The sequence below is a fragment of the Tachypleus tridentatus genome, chromosome 10 (assembly GCF_004210375.1).
Source record: "Tachypleus tridentatus isolate NWPU-2018 chromosome 10, ASM421037v1, whole genome shotgun sequence".
Lineage (NCBI taxonomy): Eukaryota > Metazoa > Arthropoda > Merostomata > Xiphosura > Limulidae > Tachypleus > Tachypleus tridentatus.
In genome coordinates this window covers 141,491,021-141,505,259 of record NC_134834.1, presented here as the reverse complement: position 1 = coordinate 141,505,259, position 14,239 = coordinate 141,491,021, and the positions used below count along the sequence as shown (strand labels likewise).

The 14,239-nt window shown below is 35.9% G+C and overlaps 1 protein-coding gene across 3 annotated transcripts in view; it reads left to right on the top strand.

The window, feature by feature from the left end:
• mTor (serine/threonine-protein kinase Tor) overlaps positions 1-14,239 on the top strand; it is a 218,302-nt gene that overhangs the window by 11,413 nt on the left and 192,650 nt on the right. For all 3 annotated transcript variants that reach the window (XM_076464082.1, XM_076464079.1, XM_076464080.1), the window contains exons 5-6: positions 6,911-7,009; positions 7,441-7,575. In XM_076464082.1, coding sequence (XP_076320197.1) covers positions 6,911-7,009; positions 7,441-7,575 — 234 coding nt within the window. The remainder of the gene's footprint in view (positions 1-6,910; positions 7,010-7,440; positions 7,576-14,239) is intronic.

Genomic DNA, 14,239 nt, shown 5'->3' with positions numbered 1-14,239 from the left:
TTCATTTATAGTTGATAAACTGTATATGTCCTTCTCATTTTACTCTTACATGCATATATATAGACACACGCGTAACTGAATTTCAAATACGTTCGATAAAAATTGAAACGCACCATTTGACATCGTATGGCGATGAACCCTCTTGTCTCATGTATCCTTTACTGTGCACAACACAAAGTTTTATTGTCTTGCATTCAAAAGCTTATTAAACTACTTTTTGTTTAAGGAATACCAATTAATATAGCATAAAATTTTAGGTAATAAAAGTTTTACATTCTTAATTCTGCAAGGCAATATTTTTAAAAACTCTTGAATTTTCCCAAATGTTACATATGACATTTTCTCTAGGCATCTTGTTTTATCTGTTTTGTCCAACACTCCTCCAAAATATATGAAATTAAATGTAGATTACTCACTATAAAGTCATCATTGCTCAAATAAACCCCACAGTGTGGATTACTGTATGTGGTGAGGGGACCTCCCAGGGAAGGATCTGTTTTTTCAGTTTACCTCCTCTGAGATCGAAACATCCACCCACTTATTTGCTGTGTGTGGCAACCCGTAAAGGGGAGGAGAAGATCCTAATGGTTGAGGGGTCTAATCCTAACACACCTCTTTAGCCTTGAATTCCTGTAAATGGGCAGCCTTGGGATCAATCGGCTGGCCCACTCGGGCTAGGGTCAACCAAGTATTAGTGTTGGATGTTCTCAACAGGTGTTGTGGACACCAACTGATGCTGGTGTTTGGGTATAGTGCTCACGAAACCCTAGCGTTGCTGCAGTGTCCTTGTTTGACATTGTAGTGTGTCCTCTCATAGGGCTTCATGGTGGGTGGGGTCAGTAGGCACCGAAGTTTCCCTTTCTTTATTATGGATACTGCAATTAAAAATCTTAATAAAATAGTGAAAAACAGTCTATAGGTAAACGACCATGTTTTGAAGATTCTGAGCAGCAATCCTCATCATCTGTACCACCTGTTGTATCTCAGTTTCTTATATTGCATTCACTTTCAGACAAACCTTTAGGACAAATGTCTCCCTTTTTCATTCAGGAGGGACGAGAGGGACTTGCTGGCTCTCCAAAGTCAGTAAAGAAGCTTCGATCGGGTGACATATTGGTGGAAATATCCACATCTGAACACAGTGAAAACCTCTTGCATGCAAAGGCAATTGGGGATATACCTATTGAGATTACACCTCATGCTACTTTGAATTTGTCACGAGGAGTTATTGTTGAGAGGAATTTGAAGAACATCCCAGAGTCGGAGATTCTCGCTGGCTTCTCCACCTAAGGAGTTTCTGCAGTGAGGCATATCTCCACTTGCAAAGATGGAATTATGGTGCCGACCAATGTCCTCATTCTCACATTTACATCACCACGTCCGCCTACCACTATCAAGGCAGGTTATCTTAATTGCAAAGTACATATTCTCTCCAATGTTTCCAGTTTCAAAGGTTTGGTCACTTGAAGACGTCATGTCGTGGTTCCTTGATGTGTGCTCGTTGCAGTGACAAGGATCATGATGCCTGTGAGTGTGAAACAGACCCTCATTGCATCAATTGCAATGGCTCTCACCCATTTTACTTTTGTTCTTGCTCTAAATAGTTGGAAGAAAAAGAGGTGCAGCAGTTGAAAATGATTCTTAACATTACTTATCCTGAGCCTCGAAAATTGCTGTCCATCACCTCAGCTCGGACATATGCTGCTGCATTTCATTCCACAACTACTGTGGGAGTGCAGACAGATCTCTCTGTGCCTTCTAAAGAATTGTTCTCTAAACAAATGAAAAGTCTTTTGACCTCCATGGTTAAAAAAGTTGATGAGTCAACTTCAACACCTATCTCTGTCCCTTACATACATTCCAACAAACCCCAAGACCCATGTCCTTTGGTTCCAGGTACAGGCATTTTCTTGGATCCACTTTCTTCTCTCACCCCAAGATGCAAAACAATCATTTGTTCACATTCTCAGTCTTTGGAATCCCCTTCCAACAGCAAAGACCTGCCTAATTGACCCAGGGCAGGATCCATGGAAGTTGATAGGCCTCCCTCGAATAAGGCCAGTAAGCAAAAAAATGTGGTTGTAAACAGAAGGGTTGTTCACCCAATTCGCCTACACATAAATAGAAATGGCCACCCTGATACAATGGAACTGTTGAGGTTTACATTCTAATCAGGATGACATCAAAACACTGATTGCTTCTTACCATCCTGTATGTCTTTCCTTACAGAAAACTTTTCTGAAACCTGCCAATATAGTCACCTTTTGGCGGTTTTCTTTATACAGAAATGACAGGTTGTGTTGGACGAGTGCCTGGAGGGGTGGCACTGTTAATTCATGAGCATTTGCCCACCCTGTCTTTGCCACTTGACACACCCTTGGAGGCTGTAACCATTCATATTTCCTTGGGGCATACCATTACTGTTTGTTCTCTCTACCTGTTACTTGGAGAGACATATGATCCATCAGACCTTGATGCTCTCACTGAATAGTTGCCATCTCCCTTCCTGGGGGACTTTAATGGACATCATCCCCTGTGGGAAAGTGTTGATATTGATAAGAGGGGTTATTCTCTGTAGAGCATATACTCTCTGATCACAACCTTTCTTTTTCATTACTGGTTCTTTTACTCATTTCTATGTGTCTCATCAGTCCTTTACTGCTATTGATCTCTTATTTTGCTCCCCTTCATTATTTTCCCATTTTTCATGGAAGGTTGACAATAATCCATGAAGCAGTGATCATTTTCCTATAATCTTGAAAGAGACTGGCTGTGATCGATGCCACTTGACCTGCATGCCCCAGTGGAAGCTGGATCAGGCGAACTGGCCCTCTTTCACTGCACTTGCAGAAATTGATCATGCCATTGTCTGTAAGCTGTCAATAGACGACTATGTGGCAGCAGTAACTGACTGTATTATACAAGCAACTGCTCAATCTATTCCTAAAACCTCAACACATTTTCCACTATATCCTCGTCCATGGTGGAATCCTGCTTGCCACATGGCATGAAAGGCTCAAAAACGAGCATGGGATACTTTCCGTAATAATCCCGCACTCTTGACCCTCATCGCTTTCCAGTGGTCCCGTGCACATGCTCAATGAGGAAGACATCAAAGCCAGAAGGAATCTTGGATTATGTTCACAACCAACGTATCTTCTACCACCAGTTCCAAAGTCATATGGGACAAGATTCAAAAGGTTAGTGAGTAATATATTTCTGTCCCACTTTTGATCTTGCTCACTGATGGCCAGGAAGTAGCTAATACTCAGAGCATCGTTGATACTCTAGATGAAAGCTTTTGCTGGGTATTTAGCACTTCTGCTTTTTCTTCCACCTTCTTAGCCACTGAGACACGGGCAGAGCAATCACCTCTTTCCTTTCGAGCTGATTGTCTCTGTGACTATAATCGTCTCTTTACACTGGTGAAACTCAAACTGGCTCTTCATTGGTCTGGCAGTACATCAGTTGGACCTGATGATATACACTATGACATGCTGCGTGATCTATCTCCTGCTTCTTTTGCTATTCTTCTGATTGTTTTTAACCAGGTGTGGCAGGAGAATGTTTTTCCTGATGCCTGGCACCAGGCTATTGTCCTACCATCTCTAAGCCTGTGAAGGATCCCAAGATTTCTTCAAATTACCATCCAATTGCTGTAATGAGCTGTCTCTGTAAGACCTTAGAGAGAATGGTTAATGCTTGTCTTGTTTAGTTTCTCAAATCAAATAATCTCCTCTCACCCACCCAGTGTAGGTTTCGATGACAGCACTCCACCGTGGACCACTGATTTGACTTTAAATGTCAATCAGAGAAGACTTTCTCAAACAACAACATCTTGTATCAATATTCTTGGACATTGAGAAGGCTTATGATACAAATTGGAGGTATGGCATTTGGACGACCTCCATATATATAGGTTACGTGGCCATTTGCCCATTTTTATTTAAAATTTTTTAATGGACAGGAGATTCCAAGTCGTGTGGGTTTGACACTTTCCCATTCTTTTCTACAGGAACTTGGGGTCCCTCAGGGCTGTGTTCTGAATGTCACACTTTTCAGTATAAAAATTAATGCCATCACTGAACAACTCCCTCTCACTGATGTAAATGGGCTCTATGTCAATTACTTTCACAACTTGTGTCAGTCGTCGAACATGAGGTATATTGAGTGGCAACTACAGACTGCCCTCAATTGTTTACTGAAGTGGACCACAGCAAATGGTTTTACCTTTTATCTAAAACTGTTTGCATGCACTTTTGCCACCAACGGGGTATTCACCCTGATCCTGAACTCTGTATCGGTGAAGTTGTGCTGCCTGTGGTCTCTGAGATTAAGTTCCTTAGGCTTATCTTTGATTGTGAGCTGACTTTTATACCACACATCAAGCAGCTATGGATCAAATGTACAAGAGCACTGAACATCCTCCGTGTCATCTCTTCCACCACTTGGGGAGCAGATTGACATTCTATGCTGGATATATTGTGCTCTTGTTTGATTGAAACTCTTATGGATCACTGGTCTATAGGTCTGCCAAACTATCAGCCTTAAAGATGCTAGACCCTATTCATCACCTATTCTGCACTTCCCCAGTTTAGAGCTTATACTTAGAGTCTCATGAACCTTCTTTGCACTTCTGCTGTTTGCAACTGTCTTTACTATATGCTTTGAAACTTTGTTCTTTACCATAGCATCCCACCTGGGGTTGTGTTTTTCTTCCTTGGTGGGCCATGCTTTTTCAGAACATATGGTCTGTCATTGCTTCTTTTGGCCTCCATATACAGGAGCAGTTGGATGAATTTGGTCTGTCCTTGGATAACATTGCTGTATCCACTGGTCAGCCCATCACACCATGGCTTCTTGCAGTCCCCAGTTGTGACCTATCTTTAAGTCATTTGAGAAAAGTAGACACTTCTGATTGGAAATACTGTCTGCTATTTGCTGATCATCTTTCGAACCATCCTTCCATTCCTATTTATACAGATGGTTCGAAATCAGGTGACTGTGTGGGCTCTGCTATGGTTTATTGTGGTTTGGTGGTTGCATGCAGAATCTTCTCTACAGCTTCTGTGTTCACTGATGAACTGTATGCCATTTCTCTTGCCCTGGATCACATAGAAGCTAAGCAGTACTGAAACTGTACGATTTATAGTGACTCACATAGTTCTCTACTGCCCCTAGAATCACGTAAAGTTGGTTCACACCCTGTTCTTGCCAATATTGAAAACTGACTGGCTCATTTCTCTTTAACGTCTACTTCTATCCAGTTTTTCTGGATACTTGACCACGTTGGTATTTGTTGGAATGAAGTCACCGACACCACAGCTAAGTCTATATGCTCTGGCACTATCACTGCTGTGCTTGTCTCATACGTGGACTATGGTCCTTTATTCAAGGCTTGGCTACGTGCCATATGGCAGTCAACTTGAAATGAGCAACATGACAACAAGCTTTTCCAACTAAAACCTCATATTGGACTTTGTCCATCTTGCTTCCATAAGGATTGGAAAGAGGAAGTTTTTCTAACTTGACTATGCATTGGTTACAGCTTTTTAACTCTATTGTGTAGTCTAACACTCAGGTCACAGTAAACTACATTTTACTTTCTTGCCGTTGTGATGACTCTCAACGATGGGGTCATATTCTGTACCAAGGTTTGTCCATAACGGTAGACAGTGTTATCTCGGCGATGGTGACACTGTTCACCTCAGAAATGTTTTTAGTTTTTTAAAGGCCATAAATTTTTTTAATGTTATTTAAGTTTTTTATTTTATACATTAGACCTTTTTTTAATGAGATTCTCTTTTAAGAATCACAGTTCATCTTGTTTGATTTGAAATTAGAAAGTGGCAGTGACATCAATTAACTCAAAACCACCACTGGAAAGGCCAACTTCAGGTGACTAACACTGCTGTTTGAACTACTTGTTAGTCATCCTGCTGAGTTGTTATTAAAATTTTGCTACAAGTCTTTTAAAATGTTTATTACTTTTTGAAAATGGCCATAAAGACAAATGACTCCAAACCAGGACTGGAAAGGCCAACTTCAGGTGACTGATGGTGGTTTTTGTACTTACCTGTTAGTCTTCCTGGCAAGTTCAGATAATTACAGTTATGCTGCAGACATCCTCTTCAACTTGTAGTACTGTAGTTTTTCTCTTAATGCTGTAGACTAGATGTAAACATAGATTTTATGCTTTTTTTTACTTTGTTTTATTTTATCTTAATTTCCTTTTATGAATTTTACTACATTTACTTTAATCTTAACTTTTTACTAGATGTTTGGCACAGATAGCCTAGCTGCTTTGTGCCATAAAACACCAAATCAACCAACCATCGAACCAATCCTAATTTGTACAAAACTATAGACTTTGTATTTTGAACTGGTGCTACATTCAATACATTATGAGACACACAAAAGTCGATATTTTAGCATTTTATAATATTTACTTTTAAATGAAGTTTAATGTATAATATTAAAATTTGAATCATATTCAAGTTTGATACCAAACTTATTGGTATAAATTCATAAAATAGTTCAATAAAATTTTGAATGCAAGTCAACAAACATGATAATGTGGCTTGTGACTGAAAGTAGTAGGGTTGAAGGTAGGTATTTTTTTTGTCCTTTTTTTTCTCTTTCATAGCTGATAATGACCAGTGTTTCTATAGGTTATTGATTTTGGAAAGTCTGTGTATTTGTATTTCATGTACAAATTTATTTTTAAGAACGTGACTGTCATTAAGATGAAAAATGTATCATTTGAGACTTCTTTAAATATGGCAAAAAATTTTGTGTGTTTGGATTATCTCCAGGTGAGTTTTATTTTAAAGCTAGAAGAAGATTTTAAAGTACTGTAATGTTGGTTAAATAACATACCTGTGTGTTTACTAAGTTTTTTTATTTCAAGTGTGTTATCAGGGAGGGAGCAGTGTTGGCACTTAGAGCAGCTCTTATGGTGACAGCTCAACGTGAAACCAAAGAAACTCAGAATCCATCGTGGTATAAGGTATGTAGTTGTTTATTAGACATAAGAGTGAATTAGAAAAATCATAATAAAAATATTTTTATCATTAGATATTTCATGTTATTTTATTTTGCAAGTTGTCCTTGTATTAACAGTTAAGTGTGAAGTAATTTCATTATGACATGGATCAAATTGCTAAAGAACTTTTAAGTTGCAAATTTGAAAATATTTTACTTTACTTAATGAGCAGTTCCACTTACTACTTAAGAGAATGCTGTACTTGTATTTCGAGTAACAAGCATAATCAGAAAACTTGTTTTATTTTTAAAGCAAAATCTTCTAAATAGTTTATCTTAGGTATTTAATGTACAGATAAGTTATTTTGCATCATTGCTATTTGAGCTTTAGTAATTGATTCTAGAATCTACCAGTTTTGCAAATTAAGGTTTTCAGTAAGACAACAAATTTTTCAGCAATGTTATGAGGAAGCAGAAAGAGGATTTGAAGAGCTTTCTGTCCGAGAAAAAGGAGTTAACAGGGATGACAGAGTTCATGGATCACTCTTGGTTATTAATGAACTTCTGCAATGCAGTAATATTGAAGGAGAGGTAATGATTAAAACTAATTACTTGTTATTGCGCTTTCCTTGCTAGTTATAAGAGCAGTTATCCAAATACAATCTTTGTTTTTGAATTTATGGAGTATTTCAATATTTTTGGTTAGGATGTCAATGAAAATATTAGTTTTACGTCCCTTCTAAGATATACAAATCATCTGTTATATTGAATAAAACTTGATTAATTCTTTTGCTGTGGGTAGGTCAGTTCATGTCAATCTTTTGCAGAGTTACAAAAGGATTTTAAATAAACCACTTTATTATGAATAATCTTAGCTTCAAAATTTAGTCAGTGAATCAACTTAAATATTACATAAGTTCTGATTTTTATTTAGAATGAAATGTTTAAGTAAATTCTTAAACTCCCTTTGTATGTGTGTTGTGATATTTGTTCAACTTTCCAATTCTGTATTTTTTTTAATTGCTGCCTCAGATATCCCAAGTTTAAAGGGAGTACAATTCTTACAGCCTTATATCTTATTTGCTTATAGAGATATATAAATTAGAAAGTCAGGCCCACTTGCTATACTCACCTATCACCTCCTCTCTCTCACAAATTGCTAACAATACTCTGACATTTGTTACATCATTTAAGTTTTAATTTATAAAATGATGTATGATGATTTACAATGTTACTTTATTTTCATTAAAGACTGTTAATTTTGCCTGCAGTTTGTAAATTATTACAGATTTGAGTGAGTAACTGAGAGAATTATTTTGAAGTAATGCCTGGGTTAGAAACCAGTTAAATTATTATAATTATAGGACATTGTTTGCTTTGTGCATTATGTTAAATGTTTTTCTTCAAATGCATACTTAAAATAAATATTTAATACATTAATACTAAGACTACAAAAAAGTAGACTTCATTGGTGGTCTGACACCCAAAAATGAAAAGGCAAAGTTAGGAACCAAATTTTGTGCTTTTGTGTATATTTTTTATTTACTGTTATAAAATTAATTAACAAGTAAAAGATAACTCACTAGGTTAGATAATGAAAAATGTTTCTTCATGAGTTAGGCTTGCAAGTGGCTTGTGGGCTATTTCATACAGTACGGTAACTTGAGTGACATGTATGCTGTGTGATTTACAGTTTATATTGTGGGATAATAGACACAGTTCAAAGACCAATAAAATTGAATAGAAGTGGATGTAAACTATTACAAACCTTAAGCTATTTGAGATACATAATTGAATTTTTGTCTTACAATCTGTAGTCATTCTAGAAAGAAAAAGAGGTAACTTAGATTTATTTTGTATATATTTTCCTTTGTGTGTGTGATGATTACAAGTTTATAAAATGATGAAGTATAAAGTTTCAGTGAAATGTGTGACATACGTTTAGGAGGTTTTTAGAGCGTTAAACATTTAAGTTGAAAAATGTAATTTCAAAAACATACCATTTGCTGACACCATAGTATGTGCTTTGTCTATCTTAAAAATTTGGCTTGCATGTTCCAGTCTTTTATACCATATTTCAATACTGTTGGCATTTCTAATTTGTGAATCTCTCCACCTTCATCAATATGCCCTCTATCCTTTTTTTTTTTTTTTTTTTTTTCAGGCACATAGATAACGTAATTGCATTTTCTCAAAGGATTATTGGTCACAATTTTTTTATGATGAAGTGTTACTCATCATCCTGTTATAGATTGTAATTTTCATGCTGTCTTGTTTATTTCAATATAATTGTTATTAAAAAAAAATTAGACACTATATTTGCAGTTGTGAATTCCCATGTTACTATTGTCAGCAAGGTGACTAATCTGACCTTCCCTATTCTTCATTTATCATTTTTTACAGGGCTTCTGAAGTTGCCTGTTGTTGATCCTGGCAAAGAATTTGGATAATGTTTTCTGATACTTTTTTTTATTAAGTTGATTTCTCATGAATCTGATTTGAATCTTGTTCCTTTTCTTCAATTAACCATTTGGATATGCAACATTTTTTGGGTTTTTCTTTGTCCTCTTTGAGTCTACTCTTTCCTTGGTGGTAGGTGGAGATCAGTTAGTTTTTTTCCATCTTCAATTTCTGGTTCAGGCTGGGAGATTTTCTGTGACAGGAAAGACTCTTATACCGTCATTTGTCAGTTTGCTTCCCAGTATATTTTTTGACTGCTGACATTTTGATGTCATAAGTTGGAGTTATTTGCATGTTTGTAGGATTTTCCCTCTCCTCTAGGTTCTGCTATATTTTTAAAGGTCTTTTCTTTCTAAGACTCTGGCAATTAAGGAATGGAATACATTCATCTTTGCAATTCTTTTGTCATTTATTTCCCACTTGTGTGGCTGATTGTAATCGGGTATTTTGTTTCGGTCTTTCAGGCCTGGGAGTATTATGTGATTCACTTCCTTTAGTGGTGATTATCTCAACTGTGTATTCATTGTGATCATTTAGTTTCCTTTGATATTTTCTAGTTCCTCAGAGGTGGATTTCCAAATATACATTTTGCATATTTTGGTCTTTACAGTGGAGATTATCTTCCAAGTTAAATCTCATCAGATTCAGCCCATTTATCCTTTGTTAATCATTTCATTTATCAAGTGGGGAACTTCTTATTGGCTGATATTCAGACTTCTTCCAATGTTTTTCTTTCATGTTCTTGAAAACCCTCTTCTGCCTCTGTGGAAGTAAAAGCAATAGTATTGATGATATTTGTAGCCTTTTGTACAGTTCTTGGAATCTCATGATTATGGCAATTTCATAGGATATTTTCCACACAGTCAAGAAATAATTAATGCTGATTTCATGAATTACTGAATTTGTACAATTTTGCTTCAGCAGCTTTCCAAGGGACAACAACTTCATCAATATTCCAAGAATCTGGCTCAAATATGTTTACCAGTTCATGAATTTTATTGTAATTTTCTTGTATGTTATTTTTTGATTGTAAGTGATCACAGTCCATCAATCTGGCTTTCGTATTTCTTATTACTGCCTCCAATAAATTTTGATTAGGAAGGCCAATATATCTTTGATTTTCCACAAAGTCAATATTTCTTAAGGCATCAGAAGCAATAGTTTTATCAGTTTTCTTTTCAAAGGTTCCCCTACTTTCTTTGAGCATTTCAAATACCTTAATGGCCCTTATCATTAGTTTACAGCTCTTGCTAAATTTAAATTTCTGGCTTGAAGGGAATTAGAAAGTAAAGATATTTCTTGTAATATATTTATCATTATTGCTAAATCCTCCAGGATTTTGTATAAATCTGGATAAGCATGCATACAGCAAGTGTTGATCTTAGGCTGCAAACAGCCTATCTTGGTCCCAAAATTATACCATTTTTCAGAATTTCTAGTCCAATTTCTTCCAAAATGTTGAAAAGTTCCATTAGATTTTTGCTTGATTGGTGAAAGACCAAGTAGATTTTATCAGTGAATGCTTTGAAGTGATTCACTTGTTTTTTATCAGTGATAGAAACATTTTAAATCAGTTGCAAGCAGTGATTTAAGTAATGCCACATTATGATCTCAGGAAAATCATTAAGTTCAGTGCTCACCCCTGACTTGCACCATTTGAACAGAATGCAACCAAATTATTTTTCAAATATTCACTGTCAGATCCTGCATCATGCAGACTTTTTAATAAAGTTGTGTATATAGTTTCAGCATCCTGTGCTTCCAACTCCACTGAACCAATAAAAATTATTGGTGAAAGATTACAATCTTCACCTTTTACAAAAATTATCACTGGTTTACCAGATATGGTTGAAGCTTCATCAATGATGACACAGAGGTTTAAATTTTGTTGAATAGTTTTAGTAAATATTTCACTTTTAATTTCCTTTGCAGTGTGATCAACTGTTTTAAGAGCAGTTTTCTGAGAATGGAGTCCCACTCCCATGTCCAACCCATTTTTTATTCTAGCTCAATCTCATCTTCAATGACAGAAAATGGCCTACTTTATATTGCTACACTGTAGATTCTATTAAAAACTTTACATGCAGAAGTGATAAATTTTGGGTTTATTTTATCTAGTGATTTGGTAATTGCATCATCTGCACAATCTTTCAATTGCATTACACATTCTACATGCCTTCAATGAAAAATATTCATTCATTTTCTTCTGAGAGATGCTTGCTGGAGGGTTTTATTCCTTTCTGATGCTTCAACACTGTATCTTCTTCATTCCATCAATACGTAAATTCCCTTCACGTTTATGGAATCAAATTTGGCCCAGTAATCATAACCAAGTTTCTTCCTGTGAACATCCAAACCATCATATTTTTTTCTTAAACTCCTCAGCCTACTTTATACTCCAGCTATTCGGAAGAGCAATTGCTGTATCTTCATCATCTCTAGTTTGTGAGGTATTAGAAGTGGAAGTTTCATTGCCTTTTGAAATTGCTGGTGTTAGATGTTCATTTGAATCTTGCTTTGAAGTTTCAGTTCTTGAGGACTTTCTTAATTCCAGTATATCATGTTGATGCTTCATTATAGAGGCTGAAGCCTGAAATACCAAAATTCCTTTATTCAAAACTAAATTTATTAATATAACTTCTTATGAAACTTTTACCACAAGGGCTGAAATATAGAATTATTTTATAATTATTTTTATAAGTTTTCATATATAAACTATTTTTATAATCATCTTTTAATATTTTTGGCACTATATAAACAAGGAAAATTGATTTAACCTTTAACTGTTTTTGCAGATATTGTTTTCAGATGACTCTATTCTGCTTACATAAGGAATTTTATATGATATGTATATATCAACAAGCAGGAATATAGTGATACATAGTTTTACCAAGCCATACAGTTATAACACAGATGTAGTACTATGGTGTTATGGTTCTTATTTATATCTATTATTGGAATAGTTTTTCTAAATGAGTACTAAGCCTAGTATCCAAATTTCGTATTCTGTACAGTATGAAAATAGAAACAAACAGAGATTCAGTATCCCGAGCAGAAAGGTGAGATATATTTTATTCCCTTAGACAGTCAAATCCCATCATATACAACATTTAAAAATTTTGGTAATATGCATATTAAAAGATCTTATCTGTGTCTGAATAAATTAAATGTTTAACTGGCACAATATGGTTTTAAAAAGGTGAGGGGCAGCAATATTAATCAACAGGTACTGAAAAGATCAGCAATGAAAACATCAATCCAGGCTAAATTTCAAATCTATGAACTTTTTAATTTTGTTCTAGAATATTAAAACCTACAAAATAACAATAAGCCTCACAGTTTAATGTTAATGATAAAGTCTACATAGACACAATTTTTTCAAACTCACTTATTCTTTTCTCTGTCTTGTCCAAGTATGATAGATGACTAATACCAAATGTTTGCGTAGGCAAGTATAGGTCTACATTAGTCTATGGCAGTGTTCTTCTTCCTGGCTGATCTGTTGCTTGTAGAGGCTCGTGCAAATCCAGAAATCTGGTTTTGATACTCATGGTGAGCAGAGCACAGACTGTTGTTTGTGTAGATCTATGCTTAACTACAAACAAATAATAGGCAACTACATCTCAAAAAATAAAGTGAAGTCTGCAAACAAATTTTTTGTTAACAAGTATAACACAAACCAAAAAACATGACCTCTGACCTTAATTATATAACAACACATTCCACAAAAATACTAAAAATAAATATATCCATGAAAAGATAGCTTTCAAAACATGTGCTTTGAAAGAAGGAGCAATAAAACTACAAACTCATTCAGCCAGTATTTTTATCCTAATTTTAAAATCTGGACACACATCACTAAAATGTAAAATTGCTTTAGTGTTCATGATATCCAAACCAACAAGTTGCCACAATACATAGAAAACTGTAGATGAGTAAGCATAACCAATACAATAGTGAAATTCCTTGAAAGAATTTTCACCAAAAGAATGATACACTTCATTGAGAATAGCCAGTTACTATCAGAAATATGAAACAATTTCCCCTTGGTGTGGGTTCCTGTACATAGTGAGGGGACATTCCAGAGAAGGTTCCATACTTTCAGTTATCTCCTCTGGGATTTAAACATCCACTCGTATTTGCCATATGAGGCAACCTGTGAAGGGGAGGAGAATATCCTGGTGGTTGAGAGGTCCAACCCCAACACACCGCTTTGGCCTCGAATTCCTGTAGATGGGCAGCCGTGGAATGGCCCTCCAGGGTCAATCCGCTGTTGCATTTGGGCTGGGGTTAACCAGTCTCAGTGTTGGATGTTCTCAACAGGTGTTGTGGACATTATATCTTGTGCTGGTGTTTGGGTGTAGTGCTCACGAAACCCTGGCATTGCTGTAGTGTGAAACAGACCCTTGTTGCATTAATTGCAATGGCTCTTACCCATCCTACTTTTGTTTTTGCCCTGAGTGGTTGAAAGAAAAAGTGAAGCATTTGAAGACAATTCAAAACATTATTTACCCTGAGGCTCGATAGCTACCGTCCACCACTTCATTTTGGATGTATGCTGCTGCATTTCATTCTACTACTACGGTGGGAGTCCAGACAGATCTCTCTGTGCCTCCAAAAGAATCATTCTCAAGCCATATTAAAAGTCTTTTGACCTCTGTAGTTAAAAAGTTGATGAATCAATGTCAACACCAATCTCTGTTCCTAACATTTATTCCAGCAAACCCCAAGATCCACTTCCTTTGGTTTTAGGTATGGGCATTTTCTCGAGTACATCATCTTTTCTTGCTCGAAG